The sequence below is a fragment of the Colletotrichum truncatum genome (assembly GCF_014235925.2).
Source record: "Colletotrichum truncatum strain CMES1059 chromosome Unknown Contig_0006, whole genome shotgun sequence".
In the NCBI taxonomy this organism is placed as follows: domain Eukaryota; kingdom Fungi; phylum Ascomycota; class Sordariomycetes; order Glomerellales; family Glomerellaceae; genus Colletotrichum; species Colletotrichum truncatum.
In genome coordinates, this window is record NW_027222403.1 from 2,495,155 (window position 1) to 2,519,565 (window position 24,411).

Genomic DNA, 24,411 nt, shown 5'->3' on the forward strand with positions numbered 1-24,411 from the left:
AACGATATAGCCTTTTTTTGAACTTCCTCAATGAATCGCCATGCAGTTAGTCATCATTCATCCCCCTTTTCTTCTTTCTTTTTTTAGTTTTTCGAAAATAGGATTCACCCGCGCTCACTTATTTGCTATCTTTCACGTCTTGCAAATTAAAAAGACCAAAGAAAATCATTAGAAAGTGGGAAAGGAGTAAGATCTAGCCGGCTGACATCACATGGAAACAGAAACCAGGGGTAGCCGGGCCCTCACTGCGGCGGGACCATAAGCTTACCCCCGTCACCGGCCTCTGTTTTTTTACCTCGACCCGCGGGGGTGGTGATGGGCAGCAGCAACAGCGGTGTGAGACCTATCTCCTCGTTGGGGAGGACACAGACCTAAAGGTCTATGACGGGGATGGCAGACTGCTCTGCCAGATGAAGGTTTTCCACGCCCAGCCTATCCACGGCGTCAGCGTTGGGGGCGGCGAGGATGGGCAGCAGCATGTGCTGCTTTGGGGCAACCAAGCTGTAACGGTGCTGCCTCTCAGCCTTATCGAGGCGCGCCTGTCAGCCAGCGGCGATGACAACGGGGAACTGCTGCCCGAGATCGTCGAGGCCAAGGCGCCGGATTGGATCTACGACGGCGCCATCTCGCCAGAAGAGCCTGGCCGCGGCGTTCTGGTCACGGCTCACAACGAGGTCCTCGAGTTTTCCTTCTCTGAGGACGGCAAGACGCTCGAGTTCGGGCGCATCGTGTCTCCCTCACGGCCGATTCTGTACTCGGCCAACCTGGCCTGGACTTCCAAGACCTCCGTGCTAGTGGCCGGGGGCACCGCCTTTGGCGAGATTCTCCTGTGGAAATGCCACTTTTCTGACGAGAACAAGCCGTGGTGCGAGGTGCTCTTCGTCTTCACGGGCCACGAGGGTTCTATCTTTGGCGTTGATATCTCACCCGAGATCGACCTCGGAGCTGGTGGCACAAAGGCACGGCTGCTGGCAAGTTGCAGCGATGACAGGACGATTCGCATCTGGGATATCTCGGAGAGACCCGACGCACCGCGGCTGCAGTATGATTCCTTTGGTGAAGCGAGAGAAACTGGCTTCGGAGGGGCTATTGCCGATGCTGCTGCTGCCGCCGCCGCGGCAGATCTAACTACGACACAGGTCGCATACAGTGCGCCGCTGGCCATGGTAATGGGCCATATTTCACGCATCTGGCACGTCAGGTTCCCCCGCACGCTCAATGAGCTGGCTTCCGGTAGACCTGCGAGGGTTTTCTCCTTCGGCGAGGATTCAACTCTCCAGACATGGACTCTAGAGGTTGACGTGCAGCAGTGGCAACGGAAGTGTCTGACCGCCGCTGCAGCAGCCGAGGATGACGTGCAGGTCACTGCAAAAATCATGCATCAAGAAACGTACGCGCGTCATGATGGAAAGCACATTTGGGCCACGGCCCTCACACAGTTAGATAATGGGGAGGTTCTGGTGGCTACGGGAGGACAGGATAGTAAGGTTAACCTCTTTTCGGACCGTTCGCGCGCTGCTACCGGGTGCCATATTGAGGGTCTGCCGAGTGAACTGCGGACCTTGGTAACGCGGGATATAGTCGGCAAGTTGCCGGCCCTCAATCCTGAATTTGCTGTCCCAACGCAAACAAAAGAGGCATTCCATAGGTTCGCATTCATTGATGAGGATACACTGCTCGCGACTACCACCACCGGCCGACTTATGGTCGGCTCGTGGGGAGCTGAGTTGATGTGGTCTGAGATCGGCACCAATGAGGAGACGTTGGCTGCGTTCAGGGCTTGTACAAGTCTGAAGAGCCCGGGTCGGGGGTTGGCGCTATTGGGTACCGCGAACAAGAAGATTTTTCTGTATAGGAACTCGACGGTCCAGGAGATTGGCACGGTGCCTGGCAAGGTTGCCGATATTTTCTGCCTGGACTCCCTGGTAGAGGACAGCGGCCGATCCAAGCTGGATTTCCTCGTTACGATCCTAGGTGGTGAAGCCAGCATGCAAATTCTCACTCTGGATCTGGAAACATACACGATACTATCTATGGTTCCCACCGACCTTGACAACAGGTTCATCGTCACAGCGGCTTGCGTTGTCGGCGATCTCCTAGTCCTCGGCTCTAGGCACGGCTACATGAGCGCCTTCCGCCGCTCCGGGGACCAGCTGACTGCCATCCCGGCACCAGACCGCCGGACTACCGACTCCATAACCTCCATCGGCCCCCTGTCGACGTCTTCCTCCGTAGACCACATCATCGTCACGAGCAGGGATGGAAACTACCGCATCTACGAAATTACACCTTCGGCCCTCCTGCTCCATCACGAGACCGCCCCCACGGCAGTCCCCAACATTGAAGAAGCCTGGCTCATGGGCACCGACCTCATCCTCTGCGGCTTCCGCAGCAAGAACTTCGTCATCTGGAACGAGACGCAACATGAGGAACTCGTGCGCGTCAACTGCGGAGGCGCCCACCGCGCCTTCGCATACAGCCGCCGGGATCATGTCCGATTCGTCTTCAATAAGGCCGCAACGCTCGGTGTGTACGAACAACCCGACAACAGTGCCGCCATCGCCCACCACAGAACCTTGAAGCGCGGTACCCACGGCCGCGAGGTGCGCGCTGTTGCGTACTCTGGGCGGTACGTGGCCACTGGCGCCGAGGACACGGCGATCCGTATCTGGGAGTACAAGCCTGCTGCAAACCCCTTGGAGAGAGAATTACAATGCGTGAAGATTGTCAAGGTCCACACCGCCGGACTACAGTCTCTCAAGTGGCTGGGCGAAGAATACCTTTTCAGTTGCAGTGGAAATGAAGAGTTCATGGTATGGCGTGTCAAGGATCTTGGTGTCCCTGGGCTGGGACTCATGCGCGAGGCTGTGTTCACGGACAGGAGCGCCGAAGGTGACCTGCGGATTACGAGCTTCGATGTCGCGTGGCTCAAGGAAGCCGTGGCCATTACCATGGCGTTCTCGAACTCGGTCGTTAAGACGTATAGGTACACCCCTGAAGGCGGCTTCGAGTTGTTGGTCAAGGGGCAGTATACCGGCGCGTGTCTCGTCCAGGTACGCCACCTTCGTATTTCCCCAGAGGGAGTCTTGGACATCGTCACCGCTGCGACAGACGGGCACCTTGCCGTCTGGCGGTCTTCGTGTGACGAGTACGTCCTCAAGTACACGACAAGGATCCACCAGAGCAGCATCAAGGCCCTCGACGTACATGCCAACTCAGAGCGGTTCGTGGTTCTTACCGGCGGCGACGATAACGCCCTCGGCGTGACGACCTTAGATCCCAATGCCGACTTCGCGCCAGTGGCAAGAGCGGGTGTCAGAAAGGCCCACGCTGCGGCCATTAACGGTCTTACGTTTCTCAAGGAGACAAATGGCGGGGGGATGGTGTATGCGACCGCGAGCAATGACCAAAGGGTGAAGATGTGGAAGCTTTGCTGGCGGGGTGGCGTTGAGGAGATCACGCTGTTGGCGGATGAGTACAGCGGCGTCGCTGATGCTGGGGATCTGGAGGTTATTGGAGATGGGAAAATGGTTGTTGGCGGAGTTGGGTTGGAGGTTTGGGATTGGGCTTCGAGTGTTTGAACGGAGCTAACGTGACAATATCTACGGATATGAACAAAAATAGACGGCTAGGACTAAAAAGAAGAATAAAAGAAAAGGCTGGATAAGCAAATACGATCAAGATTTTGCTCATTCTGGGGCAACGTCAGGTCGACTACATACAGTTAATACGTAGCATGAAGCCCAATATAGAACATCATATTGATGGATGTCCACGGCAAAGATGAGATGGATCTTATCTGTTTGTTGCATGCCATGATCATTGTGTCATTATCTTAAGCAGCAGATCTAGTTCGAGAAAGTTCTTTTATGAGTTCTACTTCCACTCTTTCAGTCTTAGTTACTTAGCTGACATGAATACATGGGATTACCACAAAGTTGTTCCACCTGTAAAATCTTCCGCTTGCTAGAAGCGCAGCAACCCTTATCCCTTCTGGCTGCAACACGAACTCGCTGCGTGGTTACTGAATATATCCAATGAACCACTCTCAGCCAGCTCCAACCTAATTTACAGCTTGGGTTACTCCCAAAGCTTGTTGGATTGTTTTGAAAAGTCTGGAGTCTACTTTGCGGAGCTAATGCCCGAGTTGAATGAATTGTGGCTATCAACTTAACACATCACGAGATAATGTTGTCGTAGAAAATGATGAAATAAAAGGGGAACATACTGACGAGACATCCTATACAACCAGTGTATTAGATACTCACCAAGAGTAGGAACCGTTCTAAAGCATGTCATTGCTATCTTAACCTGCCCCAAGAAGCTCTACCTGGCAATTTAACCTCGGTCCAGTAATATTAAATGTTCAACCTAGAGACAACCTGCTTCTATAGCAGATAATGAGAATATACATACCATCGCGCCCCAATTTCGCACCTATAAGAATGATTGTAAATATGCAATCCCTAGAAGGGGTATTCCCAATGCCAAAGCAAAACGAACCGCGCTATGCAAGCCAAAGACCTCTACCAGCGTCGTCTTCACGACCCCCTTGTAACGTTCGGCCCAGTTCCGATACCTGTGAGCGTTCTGACGAACCAGTGCGCCCAGCTCTCCGTCTCGAGGGTCCTCTTAAGCTCCTCGGCACGCTTCTCCACGTCCTCGACTTGCCTCTCAAAGAGCCTCACTCCGTCTTCGACATCGTCCACTTTACTTACGAGCGCGTTGATCTCATAATCGAGCCGCGCAACTAGTACCTCCACCTCCTTAATCGCTTCGGTAATGTGCGCCCGCTCCTCGGCGACAAGCTCTGACGAGCTCTGCTTGACACGATGGTATGCTTCACTGAGCTGGTAGTACAGATTCTGCAGATCCTCCTGCTCGCGAGCGTAATGCTCGTCCATACCCTCAACAGCCTTGACCTTAGATTCTACCCAAGGGTTGACCTCTCGTTTAATCGTCGCGATGGAATCATAGAGACTACGGGCAAGCTCGGCTAGACTGGCTTGCTGTAGCAACGCATCTGCCGTAGCGAAGTGTTTGTCGTCGTACACCTCAGTGATCTCCTCCCAACGCAAGACGGCTTCTTCGGCATCACCGAAAGACAGCCGTCGAGGCCATCGAGCTTCATTCAGAGGGTGCTTGTAAGAGAGTCTTGAAACGGTAATGGAATGTCGCCGTTGCAAGAAGCCCACTGCGTTGTTGCTGCTCCGCTCTGTCTCAAAAGGCCCATGAAGATCTGCCTCGTCTACAACAGACCCGGCCACAGACGCTTGCGCCCGTTCAGGCTCGTCCTTAACGGGACCATTCGGAGGTGTTGCAACTCCGCCTTCGATGTGTGTTGAGTTGGGATCGGATGATTCAAGGGCCTGTTTGACCATCACAGGGGTTTCAAACGACTCCTGTACCGATTCTGGTATGCCTTGAGCTGCTTCGGCGTCCTTCTTGAATTGGACTAGGTACTCCTCTGGTTTGTTCTTCCACGTGAAGGCTCTACCAACCACAACTGGCGATGTCAAAGCTGCTGCCGAAGTTTGTGCGAGTGTAGAGACGCCAGCATTATTGTAGGCATTCTCGCCAAAGTCGTCTCTACTAGGGCGACTGGCATGGCCTCTCAACCCCGTTCCGACAACATCTTTGATGCGCCCAAGCCCAGATTTAGCGTCACTTACTCTGCCAGCGACCGATTTGAACACAGTTTTCCTAAGAGCATCCTTATCTCCAGGGCTATCAGTCACGCTTACAGCTGAAGCAGGCGCCGGGGCTGAGTAAACCCCAGGAGACTCTTCCTTCTGTCGCTGGACTTCTTCTTCGATGGGCAATGACTGTGTTCGTTTGCTAGCTTGCAGAGCAACCTCGTCTTTTCCGAACAGCGGCGGTGTAATATCGGATGGCCTCTCCTGGAACTCTGGAACGGTCCTCCGAGGTTTGCCATACCAAAGCCACTTCGCTCGCTCGCCGTAAGCCAATGCAATGAATTTGTCAATATCGACCGTCTCGATGTCGGCAATGCCACCCTTGTCTTTTCCGCTGACCATGCCGATAACCAACTCGCCTCTTTTACCACCAATTTCAGCAACGGTGGATTTGACTGCCTTTTGCACGCCCCAGCCTTCACCAGCAGCTGCCTTTGCCGTTACACTGTGAAGCTTAAGGATTGTTGGACGATCCAGACGCCTCGTCCGCTCAAGTTTATGTGATTTTTGAAAGTAGGCGATGCCCCTTTTCGTACTCTCAATGTCGAAGACATCTTTGGACACGGGTGCACCGTAGTAATGCAGACGGTTCCTCGCGCCCATTAACATGCCCAGCAGGGCCGCCACGGTGGTTGGGCCTAAGATGCCGTCCGTCGGCTCGACATTGTACGATTCTGCGCCGAGCTCCGTCCACCAGTTTCCTATGGCTTCTTCTGTTTTGTCGCACAGCAATCCGTCAATGTACTCGTTATCCAACTTCCCAAACATGAACAAGGAAACCTGGCACAATTTGACGAGTTCTATCACTGACTGTGAAAAGGGAATCTTCTCGCTAGTCTTGTAGAGCTGGTAAAATGTGCCCACAGCCGCCGGTGTGGGGTCTGACAGAGTCATGCCAGATCGACCAGAACACCCCAGTCGCTTGAGATTTTCGTTGACTATGAAGGCCTGGCGATGGGCGCGAATGTCGCCGTCGGGTACGGGTATGACAGTCAGTGCTGAGGGGAAGCTACTGAGGTTCGTAACCATAACATCGCCCAGCGGTGTTTCTTTCGGCCGAGCATGGTACTGGTGTATGGCCTTGAAGTAGAATCGCAGGCGGTCTGACCAAAGACTCTCGTCCGCAGGGACGGCCAGCACCCCAACCACGACTGAATGTTTCGGATCACCTGTATAGGTGACAATCACCAGCGTGGGCGATTTTCGTGAACAAGCCCATTGTTCAACCAGATATAGTTCGTATCCCTGCAGGACACCTCGTCGCTCAACGACGGTAACCGACGGATCGCTCTCTAAATATCTGTAAACAGACATGACATCATTAGTGTATGATCTTTATAGTAGAAATACAACTATAAGCCCACCTGAAGGCCACAGGATCAGCAAACACCCAGTTTCTCCTGGATGTCGGTAAGGGGGACTGCGTCGCGGGCTCAGTGGACGTCTCCTTTCGCGCATCAAGCGGCAAGGGAGTATCCAGGGGAGACGGGCGATTGCTGCGTTGCTGCGACGCAATCCTGGCCAGTGACAGTTCCTCTTCGCGATGCATTCGCGGGTCGTTGACCGGGAACGGGAAGCGAAAAGCCATCTCCATTTGGAGTGCGCGGCGATGGTACTCAGGGCATCGACGACACTAGAAGCGCCAGCAGCTCTATCTCCAAACAGTCGAGTTCATAGTCGCCTTTCGTTGTGCCTTTGGGTTTAGGAGTGGTTTAAGAAGCCGGAAATGAAGCTCAAAATTGAGTGCTGCCTTGCATGTGACTTGCGCGTCTTGTTGAGTAGTTCACTGCCTCAATCTCTCTCGATCTCTAATCAGAACCGGAGGCTGGTCGGCATGTGACGCAATGTCCTTCTGTCGTGGATTGGTTGGGCCGGGAGCTGTACCACCTGCGACTCCTACAGCGAATGGGCGGCATAAGAAAGAAGGGCAGCGTTTAACGCTAAGGTGCCCCGTCTCCGCGATAGCCCAGATCTACCCCCAATAACTCCCGCCCCCTGCCTGTTATTCGGTACTCTCCCTAAATGGCCATCCGGGCCGCCATTTCGCCGGTACCGCAACACGTCACGCTGAGCGGCTACAGCACGGTGCAGGGGCCTGCCCGCTCTTCCCACCCCTCTCTCAACCGCTATAACCACTAATTCAGTTACCGAGATAGCTATCTTAACTGTCGGTGATAGCCGTCTGTAACCCCAACTTCGACGACCATCAATCCAGTACGGCCATCGACCGCCTGGCCTGCAAACCCGAGTACCTGACAGTTGATAGGAAATCATACTCAATAAGCAATCCAATCTTATTAACGAAAGTCTCGTTACCATGACCTGTCCTTCGTAACTTCCATCCGTCGAGCTACAACGCTGCCACAGCATCCAACACCTGACTCCCACTCATCACGACATTAAGCCACCCACGAACTGCCCTCAACATGGCAGAACAGAACCCCATGATGGTGCTCCAAGCGGACCTCTCTCGCTTCCGCAAGGCGACCCTCAACTCCGCGGTTAAGGACGCTGACAAGCTACTCGATCTGCTCATCCAGGCGAGGGAGCAAGTCGCCAATGGTATGTTTCGCCATCTCCCAGATCAAACACCCCCCCCCCCCCCCCCCCCCCGCCATCATAGATGGTCGTGTGCTCACCTCTCTCTCGTGCCACAGCATCCGACCCGCACCGCGCAAGCTTGACCATGACCAAGCTCCAGAACCCGGTCAACGCAGGCTTCGAAGCAATAAATAATGACCTGAAAGAGGTTTCGAAAGCCCAGAAGATCTTTGGCAAAGCCCTCGATAAAGTGCGTTTCACAAACCCCGTCGCACATGAGACGAAAGGTCAACTAACACCAGCGGTAACAGTCTTTCCCTTCGCGACCTCTCCCCACAGACTACGATGCTATGGCTTCATATCCCTCGTTGATAAATCGTGCAGTTGCTATGCACATGCTGCGCGAGGGCCAATTCAATGTCGCTTCGACTTTCCTTCGCGAGGCCCATGAACGCCCACCTACCGCCTCCCTGAACAACCCCCACGTCCTCGAGACCGATATCCACTCTCTTCAGTCCCAGGAGCTTCAAGACAAGTTCGCAAACATGTACAGTATTCTCCATGAGCTCAAGAACCGCAATCTCGTCCCGGCCATCGAGTGGGCTCAGCTCAACAGCGAAGAGCTCGAGGCCCGCGGCTCCAACCTCGAGTTCGAGCTCAGCAAGCTACAATTTGTCTGGCTCTTCAAGGGACCCGAAGTCAATGGGCTTCCTGACGATCCTGGTACCAACGGCCGCGCGGGCGCTCTCGCCTACGCCCAAGCCAACTTCGGCCGCTTCCAGGCCCGACATCTCAAGGAGATTCAGCAGCTCTCTTGTGCCATGATTTACGCCTCCAACATCGGCCACTCACCCTATTCCAACATCTTTGAGACTTCAGCAGCATTCGATGACGTCGCTCTTTCGTTTACGCGAGAGTTCTGCTCTCTGCTGGGCCTGTCCGCCGAATCGCCGCTCTACGTCGCCGCGACAGCTGGCGCCATTGCACTGCCACAACTCATAAAGTACACAACATACATGAAGGCGAAAAGGACTGAGTGGACGACGGAGAACGAGCTCGCTTTTGAGACGCCGTTGCCGCGCAGCATGATCTACCACCCTATCTTCGTCTGTCCCGTGAGCAAGGAGCAGACAACGGAGCAGAATCCGCCTATGATGCTCCCCTGTGGTCATGTCATCTGTAAAGAGTCACTGCACCGCCTCACTAAGAGCTCGCGTTTCAAGTGTCCGTACTGCCCCAACGAGGGTCACATCAAAGATGCCCGAGAGATCAAGCTCTGATTGATGAGTACATCTCTGCAAAAACAAAAACAAAAAATTATTGTCCGTTATTCTGTCTAAAAAGAAAGACCACCCCGCTCTTTCTGTCCAGTCGAGCATGTAGAGTACATTGTTGATAAAGCTTATAACAAATACGGGGGGAAGTAGCACAGCGAGTGTGGGTCTATGGCACATTCCTTCAAACGGTATTAAAGAGACACAAAGAGGCGTTTTAGGAAACTGCGGAACAAACACATAGGAGGGAGGGTTCTGTTTTACTGCGAGGGGCGGTTCTCACATTGACAAACGGTGTCACTTTGATTTTTGGGTCGCGGGGTTTTAGGTGGAAAGGGGTCTGGGCTCCTTTTCTTTTTCATTTTTATCCATTTTATGAAGTTTAATGCCTGGTTTTTGGACAGCGCAGATACAATCACAGATCTCACTTGACTTTGTCTTGAGAACTTAGACGGGGATGTGACGATGTGATCGATGGTATTTACTGGCTTTCATGGATGGCCACACTACCGATCGAAGCCGTTTTGCAGGTTAGTATTACAACGATGACGAAACTGGTACAGAACACAGCCCATCTGTATGCAGAGGTTTCATCTTGTGCCAGGCTTCAGTTTATTCAGTTCGTATCACGGACAAACAAGATGAGTATTTCTCAAGTTTGGGCTAAATATATTTAGATATACTTTAGCAATCTTTGGAATTACCTCATGTTGGCTAGGTTACAATAAAGGAAAGGTCTCAAAGCAAATCGCTGTCTAAGTCCTAGAGGCGGCCTGACGGTATAAAGAAACAGGAACCATGAATACACGTAAAGGCTTTTTGCCCCCTCCGCCGCCCAGAGGTCATTGTGGTATCCTGGGTGCGCTCCGTCGCCAGTGCGACCATAAGTAGAATCAATCCATAACTCCGCCCTTGGCCATTCTTCGTCCTCCACGTGGGGTGAAGGAGCGAGCATCGTCAACGCCATTTAAATGTAGCTCAAACAAGGGAAATAAAATAAAAGAATAAAGTCGATGATGGGGAATCTCAACCAGTCCAACACGCTCCCAGCCCGCGTGTCACCGTTCCGTTCGTCCACAGTCCCTTCGTGGGTTTTTTTTTGAATAAGAAAGGTGGCATTGTTCGTAAAGTCATTTCTTTGTACAACCGCCCGGCGTCTCTGTCAATCGTTCGATGCCTCGTTGGGTCAAGCCAGCTCCACCCTTCTTAATCGATCGTCATTCTGCTCGCAATTTGAGGCTTGACGTCCTGGAGGTTGATGGAGTTCAGGTCAGGGTTCTTTTCCAAGTCCCGAGACGGCTTGCGCAGGTGGGCCTTCAGACCGGCCCCGAAGTTGCGCATGCAAACGATACAGTTGATGATGGTGCAAATGATGAGAAGAATCGTGATGACGGTGAACGCAGTAAGGGACTTCTTGACAGGCTGGTACAGCTCGCGGGTCTCCGGCTGGTAAATGCGAACGAGCTTGAAGATAAAGTAGCTCAGGGCGCCGAGGTAGAGAACGATGACGGCAACCATGCCGACTTTGTTTTCAATTCTGGTGAACCAGGCTGCCATGAGAAGAATGGCAATGGTGACCGGAACAGCGGCGATGGTCAAGCCGAATTCGGTATCGGTCCTAATGTCGACAATGACCAGGAATTGAACGGTGAAACCAAGGAAAAAGAAGAAGTCGAATTTCAGGAGGGCGAGGTAAATCTAATGGATATTAATACGACAAAATTGGAAGAGAGCGGGAATGTCAGACGCACTTGGTAGTGAAGGAATCGCTTCTTCATTCTGTAATCAGCTCCTATCGTCTTCAGAATGTCCCAGGCGAAAACCTGGTAAAGCTTCCAAGCAACAAATGCCATGGCGATTGTGCCGAAGGCGAGAATGCAGGGAATCGCAATGAGATAAGGCTTGACATCGGCCCACATGTCGTCATGGGGATTTTTGAGGGCATTGATACCCTTGAGATCACTGACCGCCTCGGCGATTTGGTCGACTTGGATGGCTGTATAAACCAACAAGGCGAGATTGGCAATGCATACGCCAATGACCTGAATAGTGTTCTTGGCTCGCAGGGCATCCCATACAATGACCAGTTCATACAAGAAACCGAAAATGAAGAGAGCGAGGAAGGTCGGGATCGTCCGTCTCGGTGAGTCCTCCTTCGCTTTGCCCGTAGGCGCTTGATCGGTCAGGCCGGTCTGAAACTTCCAAAATACGTAACTATATTATTAGTGTCAGTGACGAGACAAACGAGGATAGCTGGCGGATTGAGGTGGCCTTACGCCTCGAAGGTTAAGCAAATAATAGCCTGGATGAGGGTAATGGCGAAGAAAATCCTCGGCCACTTGGCGCCCATAAAGCCAAAGCCGAGGAAGCCCTGGTTGGTACTAGCGGGGCGAGAGCCGTTCATCGTGGATGGTGCGATGCCTTCGCGAAAGGCGTAGCCTTGGTTATATGATGACTGTGGTGGGTTGTATTGTTGTTGGTACTGTTGTTGATACTGTTGAGCGTATTGTTGTGCAGCGAGTTCCTGGTCGTGGCCAGCAAAGTTTGGGTCACCGCCGAGCAATGAACGGCGGGAATCTAGCCTCGTAGCCAGATCGACGGTATTGGCGACTCCCCTGAAGGAGTCGAGAAGAAAGTGATGCTGGAACGACGGATGGTTGTTGATTGGGAAAGGGGGTTAGGCGGTCAGGGCTGGCTATTAGGCGTGTGCAATAGACACAACGGTAGGCGACACCGGTCGGGAAACGACGGTCAGGGTCGAACGTGACCTCTCTTTTGGGGAGGTGGTTAAGGGATAAAAAAGCGAGTGGAGAGCGAGGGAGGGCGGCCCCGTTGGCGGGAAATTCGACAAAATAAGTGGGAGGCGCGAATGGGCCGGGAGGAAATAATAAGACCAGTAAAAGGGAAAGGAAGAGACGAGATAGAGTTTCGCTCCTCCTGAACGACGGGGTCGCTTTTTTTGGGTTTGGGTTTGGGTGACAGCAAGGGGGAAAGCTGTTGTTGGAAGAAAATAAAATCAAAAAAAAAGGGAATGGGAAGGTGGTGGTTGTTGGTGCTGAAGCTGAAACAGGTTGAGGAGTTTGATCTGATCAGTACAAGCCGGTTCAAGGCCCTTTTTCGCTGTCTCCGGGTTTGACAGGCAGAAAGGGAAGCTGGGCGTGGACCGCGGACCCGTGGAGGGAGAGGGGCGAGGTAGGTTATGGCTAATGGCGGCGCAGGCAAACACCCAACGGGCAACAGGAGACAGGCTGCCTTGAGGGGGCAGTGACTGGGGGGGTGCTAGGTTGAAAGAGAGGGGGGTGGGGTCCAGGAGTGAGCAGGTCGCTAGACAGGTGGAGCAAGGACCAAGGACTTAGGACCAAAGGGGGAGGGGCCAAGCGACTAAGAACAACGGACGACGGAAGGCTGGACAAGGTCAACCTGGGAAAAAGTGACCAGTTCGGTCACGGAGGAATTGGCAATTAGTGGAGAAGGCGCGAGAGAGAGACCGACGCAGGAGGTTCAGCGGAATCCAGAGGTTGTTGGGTCGGTCTTTCGATATTTGGTCGTGGAAGAGTAGAGAAAAAAGTCTGCGTACTCCGTAATGGATGATAAAATAGGGCCAGTCTGACAGCCAGCAGACTGATGATCTTTTCTGGATGGTGGTGGTTTCGCTCTGGAGGAGGGGGTCGAAGGGTGCAATCTGGACCGATACGATTCGCTCGCTGGTCGATCCACGAGGATTCTTCGTCTCTTTGGGTGAAGCGTGCCGTGCTGTAAGGCGAGTGGGGCACGTAGTGGTCTGGCCGCGCAGCGCAGTTTGCGTCGTCTGGTGTTGGGGTTTCTTGGTATTACGGAGTATGTGCAGTGCAGCACTCGGCGTTCTCCTTTTCTCGTATTAGTGCGGCGGATCGCTCGATGGATCGATGGAGGGATGGTTTGTAGGGCAACGCGGCTTCCGTTGTCGGGTGCGTAGTGTGTATTCGTACGGAGTAGTCGGTCGAAGTTTATCGTTTTTACTGAAGAGCGTGGTGATTGACACAAGCGAAGAGAAATAGGGCGAGAGAGAGGGGGGCATGAGTGTCGTATATGACCGGAAGAGCATCACAATCACATTTGCAGAAAGAGAGGCCTCAAAAGCATAGCAATCCTAGCTCCCAGTCGATTAATTACCAGACACCCCCATCAATAAAATAGTGACCTTGCCCAAGGTGCTGTCCACTAGTACCTAGTGCCGGTACAGCACAGCCAGAGCGCCATTGCACGAGGGCCACCTCCAGACTTTTTTTTCCCCCCGATCCAGTACCACCTTAACCTTGGAAGGTGGGTGCAGGAAACTTGCAGAGGCAGGCATGAGGAGATGGCTGGTAATCGATCCCAAGGAACAGTAAGGCTGTGCAGAGAACCCGGGTCCAAGGTTGCAGCGGGCTGCTCCAGGAATAGGACTGGAGATGCAAGTTGGATTGGGTGGACTCTCTCTGGCTAGTAGTGGTTGTTAGTGCTGATACGTTGGGCACTCCGAATGGTTGCCTCCGGGCTCTCTGCAAAAGCCCCTGCTGGTGGGCCACTATACTAACGAATTCGCTGCAGACCTGCAAGTCAGCCTGCCGTGAGAGACACGCGACCCTGTTGTCCCTTAACATGCATGACTTTGACCTGGCAAGGCAGGACATTTCATCGCCGACTCTACTCTACTGCACGAAGTACATTCCAGTAGTACATTGCAGACGTAAAGTAGTGTGTGTATGGGATGCAGCAGGGCATGGGGCATGGGGGCACTGAACCTTCTTTTCACTAATTAATGGCCGCTAACTCTCCCGCTCCCTGCTGTAGATTCTTCTAGCTTGTGTATTGTTCTGTATGTGTCGTCTTCGTGGTATAGCCTTCCTCCAACTTCTGCAAGTCTTTGTGACAAGGGTAGAAATGTAAACAATATGATGCTTGTACAGCCACACAAAAGTCACATTCCCACCAACAACAAGCACTCCAGCCTTCTTCTCGAAAAGCATCATCTCTCCTAGTCTTGTCATCCTAGATGACTGCATGCAACCCTCACAGCATGCCCTATCGCCCTGCCTTAGGCTCGACCTTAATTGCGGCCACGAGACCGCCAGCCTTTTGGTGTGCTTGCGGCATGAGGTGCCTAGCCGGACGACGCCGTGGCTCCTCAGCTGATAGGCCCGTCAACGAGCCGTCACAGACCTCCCCAGCCGCCGTTTCTGGCATATGGACATTCCATTGTCGAGCTGGACCGGCTGAAAAGAGAAGCTGACATGTTTTTGACACTTTTCTGTATTTGAAAATATTACTTCACATGCTGATGCTGTCGATGAAGGCTGAATCATTATTGTTTTCTTTTGTCTTGCATTGTTTTCATCACTGTTGGGTTTTCTACCCCCCATCTCCTTGCCCCGCGGAGTGACTTTTGACTAAATAAGTGTCCCGTTTGTTTGGTTCGTATTCTTTACCAAACCCGCGGCTCTAACGGCACATTCCGCTTGGAGTCCTTTACGACGACCAAAAGAGGCAATAGGTCCTATCCTCAGGCTCCGTAAGCCAAAGGGATACGCTCTTCTGCTTCCCCTGAGTTTTGTTGCTGAAATAGCCTCTAGTGATGTTGTATTTTGAGGCTTCTTTGCTGCTAGGCTTTTTCGACCTAGGACTTCCAGCCCGGCTTCTCTGTAGGTCATTCCCACGGCATGCAACTTACGTCAACCTTCGACCGTCATCTCCACGACCCGTCGGCCATGGCACCATTGCATTCCCTGCATCCCTCCCACCTTCATCAATGCCGCACCCTCTCTCTTGCTGCCTCTGTGCCCACGGGCTCCGATCCCACACTGCCCCCCCCCCCCCCCCCGGCAAGGGAACCCGTCCGTATGCGCCGCTCCGAGAAATGGAACGGGTGGTAAGAATTAATGGCGATCAACCATGTGCAGTGACGACAGATGCAAGGGAGCCGCTAAGCCACGCCAAAGTCTCCACCGCGGCACCACGGTTTGAGGCTCAGTCAATTGAACCAGTTGAAGACATTGCCAAACCAGGCACGCTGAACCAACCACACACCCATTTGCACGTACTTTCCTCATTCTATGCCATGATGTATCAGCCTCATCCCGGCTGACGGTGATGTGAGAACGGATCTCCTATCGGATTTCTTCATTTTCTTCGGTTCTGCCTCACATGCCAACATCCTCAGCATACATGCCCCTCTGTGTTTGTTTTCTTCTTCTTCGAGCACAGTCATTGTTGGGCTCAATCACTACTGCAAGAAGCCGGTGCCAGAACATGCCACACACTCTCTAATTTCATCCGAATTATTGAAACGCATCAACCACATACGCACGCACCCCGATGAACTCATAAAAAGTTTGCTCAACTTTTTCTCAAGGACAGCCACCTCGGTCTTCATCTGGACCCCGTCTGCGCAAGTTATGTCCCCTCCCCTGTCGCAGATCTAACCCAGCAGCCCCAAGCTCTCGGATTGAGTGCTTGACACAGTTGAGATTTACATCATTTTTCCCGTGACCAGCAGGAGTACACAGTACTCCGTGCGGTAGATCAACCGGCATATGTTCTCCGGGAGTTGGAAAGGTGGCTCGCGCTCCATCTTTCATTCCCGCTTGTGGTCTGTTTCTTACTTGTGGGATATCACATACGCTCATTTTCCTCAAGCGGGTCGATCATATAAAAACTACACAATAAAAAGAACCAATATTTAGGACCATTGCATCTATTTTTTGCAGTGTAACGTTCTGGCCCTGACCGACTTTCCGGGGACGTTGGGCCTTGTTTTCCGCCCGGTCCATAATCTCGCCTCTAGTAATCCTTAATTCCTTCGAGCGAACCACGAAGCGGGATTTCCTTCTTGTCTGCTCTTTTCCCCCTCATCATCCCAGAGACGAGGGCCCAGTCTTTTCTCCCATCGTATACATCACGGACAAGTCATCTGTCTCTATTTGATCCCATTTATCCATCCTTCAAGCCCCTGGTTTCTGGGGCAACATGGAACGGCGGTCGACGGGGTGGAATCGCTCCTCAGTTCGCAGCATTTGACGGGAGAATCAAGAGTCATGTATCCGTTCATAATGAAATTCATCGCCCGTGACTTTGGGTCTCTTGCTGCTACTTGCGCCCGCTGGCTAGACGCGGCATATACGGATGGCTTGCAGCTCGGCACTGGGAATGGCTCTTGCGCCATCCGCATGCGAATCAGCCGCCCTTCCCCCCCTTAAGATCTATCTTTCTCTGTGCTTAATCTAGAACTTGTCGATCCCCTCTTCGGACGACAATCTCATAAGCTTTGCCGTGACATCGTAGCCTAACCTTGGCTACACCACTTTATCTAATTCTCCCGTCATGCTATTGAAAGTCTATCAAACGGGGCCGGCCACCTAGTGTCTGGCTTGGCTCGGTTGGTTGGCGACTCATGCTGGCTGCCTCCTTGGCTGTGCAACTGTTCCGTTGTGCTGTGCCAGGGGTGGAAGAGGACGTTGGTTTCCCAGATTTCGTAACTCTCTTGAGACGCGAGATGGCGTTGTCACGTGAAAACGAACGAATAAGTCCAGCTTTTGTTCTCCTGATGGTTTGGATTATGTGCCAGCATGCACAGTAACCTGGGATACCGCAATATATTTGATTGTAGACAAGATCCTTAGTGAAAGAGAGGGGGTGCATGGAAACACAAACACGCGACGGTTCATGGCTTGTGAACCCCTGTGCCCTTATGCGGTGAAGACATAAATACATAAGTTTACGCGTTGCTAGTATTTCAAGAGTAGGATGAACAATCCTGCCTCAACGGCATTCGTAACTAGGTAAGAGCTCCCAGCATCTCCAGAACAATGGCAATCTGGTCTCGTCAACTGTCGAATGGACAATCACTGCTGCCTTGCATCAATCAAAGCAATGACACCAGGCTTTGAGGCAATATTGATCAGGCGGTAAGTATGAGGGTAGTTCATTGTTTGTTCCAGGGATCTCCGGCCAAGTCCCATATTATACACGAAGCCCATCGCGGTGCTTCAAAATACATCGAATCCTCATGCATCTCCCAGGCCATATACAGCCAGGTTCGCAATGCGAATCCGTTACCCAGAACCCCTATCCGTACAGTCCGCCATCGCGGCATGAATGCTGCAGAAAGCGTGATCGCCTTTTCGCTCCGTCGTGGTCCTTCACGGCATCGTCTCCGGCACGCTATCCCATCTCTTCAAATCATTTTTCATCGAGCTGCTTAGAACATGCCGCCGCCCATGCCGCCACCCCTCTTCTGGCTCTCTGCCTGCATCACCTCCGATGCCTTCATGTGCGCCTCAAAGAACTTGGCAGCGCAGCGGTCAAGGCAGACAGACTCGCCCTTGTTGAGGTCGGCCTCACGGTAGTCGGGGAGGCACTTTGATTGGCAGATCTTAGTCAGGCTGAAGCACGCAGATATGTCAGCAAGGTTGGTTTTCTCAATCGAATCCGCATCATCATGTTCTAGTTGGAGCAAATGACACCGACTTAGGGTCGACGTACCGGTTGTGCATGTCAGCCAGCAGACGCATCTCCTGCTCAGCCATAGCAATCTTCTCGTCCGAAGACAGCTTGGGGCGGCCCATTCCAAAGAAAGACATCTTGGCGGTTGTAGATTAAGGGTTGGCTTGAGAATTGGTGATGAGATAAGAGGTCCGTTGACGTCGGGAGATGTGGTGGTTGATTACGGGTAGCTAGATTGCTTGATGAGATGCTTGACGTCGTGGAGTCGAGATTTTACAGAAAGCTCCTTTCGCCTTATCTTATCGCATCGCGACTCAGCGGGCAAGCAGGTTTGCGGCATAGCACGGACCCTCTGTAAGCTTGACGTCCAATCACTGCTGCGTCAATTAGAGCAAGGCCGTCCTCGGCCCGTCCTTGGGCCGGAGTTTTCTTATCGATAACGGCGAGAAGTGAAGAAAATCGCGCCGTTATAAAAATCTGCCATTCTGCGCTTTTCGAATTTGTTGGGTCAACTCAAGAAGATCAATCATCTTCTTGAGCAACTATGGTGGTAAGTCAAAGCAAACTCTCTTTTCTCTCTTTTTTGATTGATATGATGATTGCATTTTGCAAGCATTAGAACCGCTGCGAATTACACAGCTTGCTGTGGGTGACTTAAACTGCCTAACGTCTGACATACAATTTTTTTTCCCTTATTTGCGCCTTCACATAACTTAATGAACATGGCCGCTAACATGGAGACTCAGGCGCAATGACTTTAACTCAGAGTCTACGGCTGTTACGGCCAGTAATACGAGCCCCGCGGGTCGTGGGACCTTTTCAGTCCTTCCATTCCGGACGGCCAAGTGGCGCGAACAATGGGGCGGGTAGGAAGACACAGGACAGCGTAGGATCGGGGGAGCAGCAGATTAGTACACAGAATGAGGGTCCTAGGACATCGGAATTCAAAAAGATGCGCAGTAAGGCTTTGGAGGAGGTCGCCGCGACGGGTCTGTACAAGGAAACACACCCCCGGTTGGTCCATCGCAGCAAGCGCATGTCTGTGCCTACGTTTAAGAGAAAATGGATTCAGGAAAAGCTGGAAGAGCCGAGTAATGAGGTCGTCACCCTGTATGGTACGCATTTGAAAATATGCCATCAAGCGTCTCTCCGGACCGCAGTCCGTTTCCACCTTGCTAACCCAAGGCCACAGGCCGCGTCCAATCTGTCCGCGCCCACGGCAACAAGCTCGTCTTCGTCACCATTGTCAATGAATTCGAAAAGATCCAGGGCATGATAAACTTCCGCAACCTGAGCTCTCCCGATGTGACCATAGACAGGTTTAAGCTCTTTGCTCGCCTAATTGAGAAGGGCGACCACATCTGTAAGCCCGTCTCTACCCATGCTAAGGCGGATGTCATGCTGAACATGCAAAATAATAGCCATTACCGGCAAGCCCACGCGCACATCCACAGGCGAACTTACCCTTAATGCCATCCTCCTTCCCGAGCTCCTCTCCCCCGCCATGGAGCAGATCCCGCAGACCCTCACCGACCCGGAGACACGCGCTCAGAAACGCCATGTCGACATGATAGTCAACCCGGAAGTCGCTGACGTCCTCCGTCTGCGCTCGTACATCACCAAGTACATGCGCGACTACTTCCACGACCGCAGCTTCCTCGAATTTCAGACGCCCATCCTCGCTGAGAACGCCGGCGGCGCCGTCGCGCGGTCGTTCACAACCACCGCCACTGAATTCCCTTCGAAAGAGCTGTCGCTGCGCATCGCCCCCGAGCTCTGGCTGAAGCGCCTTGTCGTCGGCGGCGTGCACAACGTCTTCGAAATCGGGCCGGCTTTCCGCAACGAAGGCATTGACGGCACGCACAACCCCGAGTTCACCATGTGCGAGTTTTACAGCGCGTACACGACGCTGCCGGAACTCATCGCGCAGACGGAGGATCTGCTGAGCGGCCTGGCGCACCACTGTCAGGACCTCATCTCCACGCAGCTCACGTCCCTGCAACCCATCGACCTGGCCAATTTCTCTCGCCCGTTCAGACAGCTCGAGTTCGTGCCCGCGCTGGAAGAGGCGCTGGGCATCCGCCTGCCGAAGCTGACGGGCGAAAACGCCTATTCCGAACTCCTCGCCGTGCTCAACCTCTGCAAGATCGAAATCCCCGGTGGCATCCCCCGGACGATGTCCAAGCTGCTCGACCGCCTGGCGGCGGTCTACCTCGAGCCCAAGTCCTTCGAGGGGCCTCTCTTCATCACGCATCACCCGGCCTGCATGAGCCCCTTGGCCAAGAGCTTCCTATGCCCCAAGACATTGCAACTGGTGTCTGCCCGCACGGAGTTGTTCGTCAACGGCCGCGAGCTGGCGAACATGTATGAGGAGGAGAACGATCCGGCTGCTCAAGCGCGTAAGCTCGCAGAGCATAGAGCCTTGGGTACCAGCAAGGATGTAGCAGAGATCGCAGAGGACGGGGAGGAGGGTGAGGCCCTAAGGGACGCACCACTTGATAAGAGCTACATCAAGGCTCTCGAAGCCGGATTGCCGCCGACTGGAGGTTGGGGATGTGGCGTCGAGAGACTGGTGATGTTGTTCTCTGGCGCGAACAGGATCAGCGATTGTTTGAGCTTCGGCACGTTGAAGAACGTTGTGGGGTTGACGTCTGAGGGGCAGAACCATTCTGAATCGTCTTAATGGCATGGGCCTGCGCATTTGATCTATCTGGATTGCGCGGAGAACTAGGGGTGTCATCATTTTAAGAGAGGAGCAGGAGGAACAGCGTTTAGCATTGAGCGTGTAAAAACTTGTACAACATTAACTTGCCATAGATGTATAACCTTGTAGACTATCATCAAGAATCTGGGGCGCATCAACACCACATTTCTCAGAATCAGTCACCGGAACAGTAGCAAACAGAAAGATGAAGTTAAACAATCAATGTGCGCTGTGTATTCATATATCGTATCATACATCCAGGCTAAGATAATGGGGCGTAAAGTGAAGCCTCCTCTGCGGAACCAAAAGGCTACTCCAAGAAAGTAAATCGAAAATGTAACCCAAAAGAAATTAGATCGCAAATGAGAGGATAGCTCGATCCTTCTACGTAGATCGCCCAAAAATTCCCATCACACACGGCCGTATGGTAAATAATAACTTGAGAGGGTGGCACTGCCCAGTCTATGATGTTGGTATACACCCAGCTTGGCTAAAGACACTCAAAACACCCCCCAATTCAGTCAAGCTTGTTGCAGAGAGAGGTGGTTTCTGGGAAAGAACCAGGGCTATGCTCCGTCCGAGACCAGTTGCAGAAGAGAAATTACGAATGTAGTTCTGCTGCAGTCTGAAGTGATAGCAGTCTTTTGGAAAGGCTGGCAGGAAGCGCTTACCAGAAGCCGGCTGCTTTGTGCTCTTCCGTTTCCTTGGCAGAGTCCTTCCAGATGGCGTACTCCCATGACTGCTTCTGTCCCTTGCTAGTAGCCTGCTTTTGACGCGTAAGCGTTGGGTGGTCAGGATACACACCCTCCAACTCTCTGAGCCTGTCAACTGCGTCGAGGAGCGCAGCTTCGCCCGATGTGCGAAGAGTGTCATATTCTCGGTCTGGGGAGATTAGGGCTTTTAAATCAGGGAGAGCGCGATGCTCGTCCAGTACAGCAAGACGGTAGGGACTGTCAGGAGCCGGGCCCACAATGAACGGGTTTGCCATTACCGGAGCTATGACATCCCCTAAGTCTGCTTGGATAACCGCTGAATTGATGATGTGGCTGTGTTTATTCCTTGGGCTGTCGTCCGTGGAGTGTAGAAATGATGCGAGGAGTTTTTCTTTCTCCCAGAGGCGATGGTTCCTCTCACCTTCAAGGTTATATCTAAGCTCACACACTCGACAAACACGCTGGTTATCAAGACGTTGCCGCATATCCGGGCGGAAAAGGCATTTTACCATGGCATAGCCACAGCGGCAGCAGCTAAAGGTCTCACCAAAGCAAGATTCTCGCAAATGTGGCAGCATGCCGTGCCTCGTCCCTTGGTAAACAGCCAAAACGACCTGGTCTTCGAGGTCATCAAGGGTGTCCAGACTAGGCATGTGGTGTCCATAAGTCTGAACTGCATCGACCCAGGTGAAGAGATGGTGCAAAAATAAGGCGCTCGCCCCTGGCTTCATCGGGATAAGGTCAATGAACTTGCGAAAGGGTTGATCTTTTGAAACTAGGTCTATTCCCATAGGGAGAGCCTTTAGAATAGCCAGTAGGATTGTCGTCAAGACTGCTGATGACCGGTTTGTGATTGGTAGAGCGTCCCACGAGATGAAATTGGTTCCTTGACGGTCTTGGAGCGGGCCATAACTGGCTCGAGGGTAAAAGTCGAGCTTGATCGGATTCCTGCTGACATTCTTTGAGTGCCAGTGCAGTAAGTCCAGCAATGCGATGATAGTACTGAAGTGAAGAAGTTCGCAATTAATTATTCCAAGAACCTCTAGCCTGGGACATGCCGTCAGGACTAACTCGACGATTCGAATATCTAGCATAGGGGTCTCGTGAAGTCTGATAGCCTTTAAGTTACGACCGTATTGGTGCATGGAGCGTACTATTATCCTGTTAGTTTAGTTTCAGAAGTGAGAGTTTGGTATGAGAAACATACGCATTGGAATATTATAACTCATCTCTCGGAGATGATGGTGGCGTTCGTCTGTCTCTATAGGAGGCAGACCCAGTTCCTGTCTCCTTATCATGATCTTCTGCTCTAGTAGCAAAAGTTTCTCCTCACAAACAAGAAACGGCATGAACTTTAAGTAGACGCTGCCGTTACCCTTGTTCATCTGGGCAATGTCCCACATCTTGGCGCGAGTCTTGTCGGTGGCCCAGACGTTGGGAGTGCCCTTTATTGAGGCTCGAGGGGCGTTCCTGTCTCTACCACGAATGAAAAGATTACGCCCGATGCCTATTGTTCCTTTCCTCTCCTCGGCCATATCTATCAGGGAGGTTGGTAGCCAGTCGCAGTCTTGATAATCGCCATTTGGGAGGTGGAAGCGAGACTGTGAACAGTAAGTTTCGACATACCTAACAAACAAAAAGTGTTACCCACCACAAATATTGCAACGCAGTCTGAGCAAGCCTTAGAAGTGGATGCGAGGCAGCCGACTGCGATTGTATCGACAGCCCAGAGGTGAGCAATCACTTCACATCCTATCGGAATAATGCGAAGAATGTCAGCCAATTCGTGTGTTGGCTTTGACTTTGGTGTAGGCTCTCCCAACTCCTGAACTCTCTCGCCTGTTGACGAAGCTAAGACTCCGGCCTGAGTACTATTCTGCATTTCTGCTTCCACAGAATGCGTTCCACTTAGTCGAAGATTCTCCCAGAACTGGGGCTTGGGCATCCCGTCTGCTGGCAGCTTTGGAAGCGGGGCATCTCTGGAAGTGATGATCTTTGTGACTAGTTCGACTTGATACCTACGCTGCTCTTCGTAAGTGCGGCCTACGACTGGGTGGCAGACGCCTTCTTCGGGTATGCTGAGTTTCACAGAGCCGACTGGAAGTGGCATCTTTTTACTGGCCATATTGTCTTCAAGTCGAGGTATGTCGTGTTCTAGGTGATGCTCCAGCAATTATGGAATACGCTTAAAGTAATGAACTCAAAGGTTTCCCTTCTAACAACTGGCTTTTGAGCGGTAAGAAGGAGCAATGATGAGAAAAGCGGTAAAAGTATTTGGGAAGCGACCCTAGATTACAGGAATCGGAAAGTAAGAAATGATGTAAAAGTTCAACTCAATATACGCAGTGATATCGTGTTATAGTCTGAGTGTGAGAAGATGCAGCTCTTGGAATGATACGATTGGGTACCGCTGTGTCGAGGCTGAGCTTCAAAATCAATTGCAGCTTAACGCAAGAGATAGGTGCTTGTAAATAAGGTGTGAATCACCAAGAAAGAGGAGATAGGATCAGATGTTACGTATCTGTTCCTAGGAAAGAGAGAAGCGAAGAAAGTCAGAATGAAACACTCAGGATATCTGCGGAAAGTGCTTGATCTGGAAAAGGGATAACCAGGTAGGTTGAAAGAGCAATGGACAAGACGTCTGTTTTCCTTAGGAGGTTTGTTATTCGATCGATGAGAAATGAAGCCGTGAAATATAGTATAAATCGTTGAAGGACAAATTTAGCTTCCACTGTCAAGTGAATCAGTTAAGTAAGTGAGGAGAAAGTAAGAGGAAGGAAGAAGATCCACGTAGGGTAATTATGAGAGAAAACAGCCCAAATCGTACGAAGTGCCAAGAGCTATCAAGGATCCTTCCTGTAGTATTGAAGTTAACCGTAGATATGGGTGAATAGCACAGGCAGTCATTAGTACGGGACGTGTTGTTATTCCTTGTTCAGAAGCTAGACAGAGGGCCCGGAATCTCGCCATGAGAGGATGGCCTGTCCAAGGTGATATGCATTATCACGACGAGGAGAATGGGG

The 24,411-nt window shown here is 52.1% G+C and overlaps 7 protein-coding genes across 7 annotated transcripts; 3 read left to right on the plus strand and 4 right to left on the minus strand.

Moving 5' to 3' along the window:
* Positions 1–30: 30 nt before the first annotated feature.
* On the plus strand, positions 31–3,581 carry CTRU02_209965 (WD repeat domain-containing protein; the record flags this gene model as incomplete). Its single annotated transcript, XM_036720781.1, has 2 exons — positions 31–45; positions 222–3,581. 2 exons carry the CDS (start codon positions 31–33, stop codon positions 3,579–3,581), a joined length of 3,375 nt encoding a protein of 1,124 aa, XP_036587621.1.
* Positions 3,582–4,541: 960 nt separating this feature from the next.
* CTRU02_209966 (sin3 complex subunit) lies at positions 4,542–7,290 on the minus strand (the record flags this gene model as incomplete). Its single annotated transcript, XM_036720782.1, has 2 exons — positions 4,542–6,996; positions 7,061–7,290. 2 exons carry the CDS (start codon positions 7,288–7,290, stop codon positions 4,542–4,544), a joined length of 2,685 nt encoding a protein of 894 aa, XP_036587622.1.
* Positions 7,291–8,122: 832 nt separating this feature from the next.
* Positions 8,123–9,517, plus strand: CTRU02_209967 (uncharacterized protein; the record flags this gene model as incomplete). Its single annotated transcript, XM_036720783.1, has 3 exons — positions 8,123–8,258; positions 8,354–8,487; positions 8,549–9,517. 3 exons carry the CDS (start codon positions 8,123–8,125, stop codon positions 9,515–9,517), a joined length of 1,239 nt encoding a protein of 412 aa, XP_036587623.1.
* A 1,200-nt stretch (positions 9,518–10,717) lies between these two features.
* Positions 10,718–12,152, minus strand: CTRU02_209968 (uncharacterized protein; the record flags this gene model as incomplete). Its single annotated transcript, XM_036720784.2, has 3 exons — positions 10,718–11,209; positions 11,263–11,725; positions 11,788–12,152. Coding segments are annotated over 3 exons (1,320 nt in total), but the record flags the coding sequence as incomplete, so codon positions are not given.
* A 5,574-nt stretch (positions 12,153–17,726) lies between these two features.
* On the minus strand, positions 17,727–18,108 carry CTRU02_209969 (Mitochondrial import inner membrane translocase subunit tim10; the record flags this gene model as incomplete). Its single annotated transcript, XM_036720785.1, has 2 exons — positions 17,727–17,910; positions 18,011–18,108. 2 exons carry the CDS (start codon positions 18,106–18,108, stop codon positions 17,727–17,729), a joined length of 282 nt encoding a protein of 93 aa, XP_036587625.1.
* Positions 18,109–18,722: 614 nt separating this feature from the next.
* Positions 18,723–20,654, plus strand: CTRU02_209970 (lysyl-tRNA synthetase; the record flags this gene model as incomplete). Its single annotated transcript, XM_036720786.1, has 3 exons — positions 18,723–19,086; positions 19,164–19,334; positions 19,393–20,654. The coding sequence occupies 3 exons, from the start codon at positions 18,723–18,725 to the stop codon at positions 20,652–20,654; spliced, it is 1,797 nt and encodes a 598-aa protein (XP_036587626.1).
* Positions 20,655–21,342: 688 nt separating this feature from the next.
* On the minus strand, positions 21,343–23,513 carry CTRU02_209971 (uncharacterized protein; the record flags this gene model as incomplete). Its single annotated transcript, XM_036720787.1, has 3 exons — positions 21,343–22,541; positions 22,596–22,989; positions 23,040–23,513. 3 exons carry the CDS (start codon positions 23,511–23,513, stop codon positions 21,343–21,345), a joined length of 2,067 nt encoding a protein of 688 aa, XP_036587627.1.
* Positions 23,514–24,411: the final 898 nt, after the last annotated feature.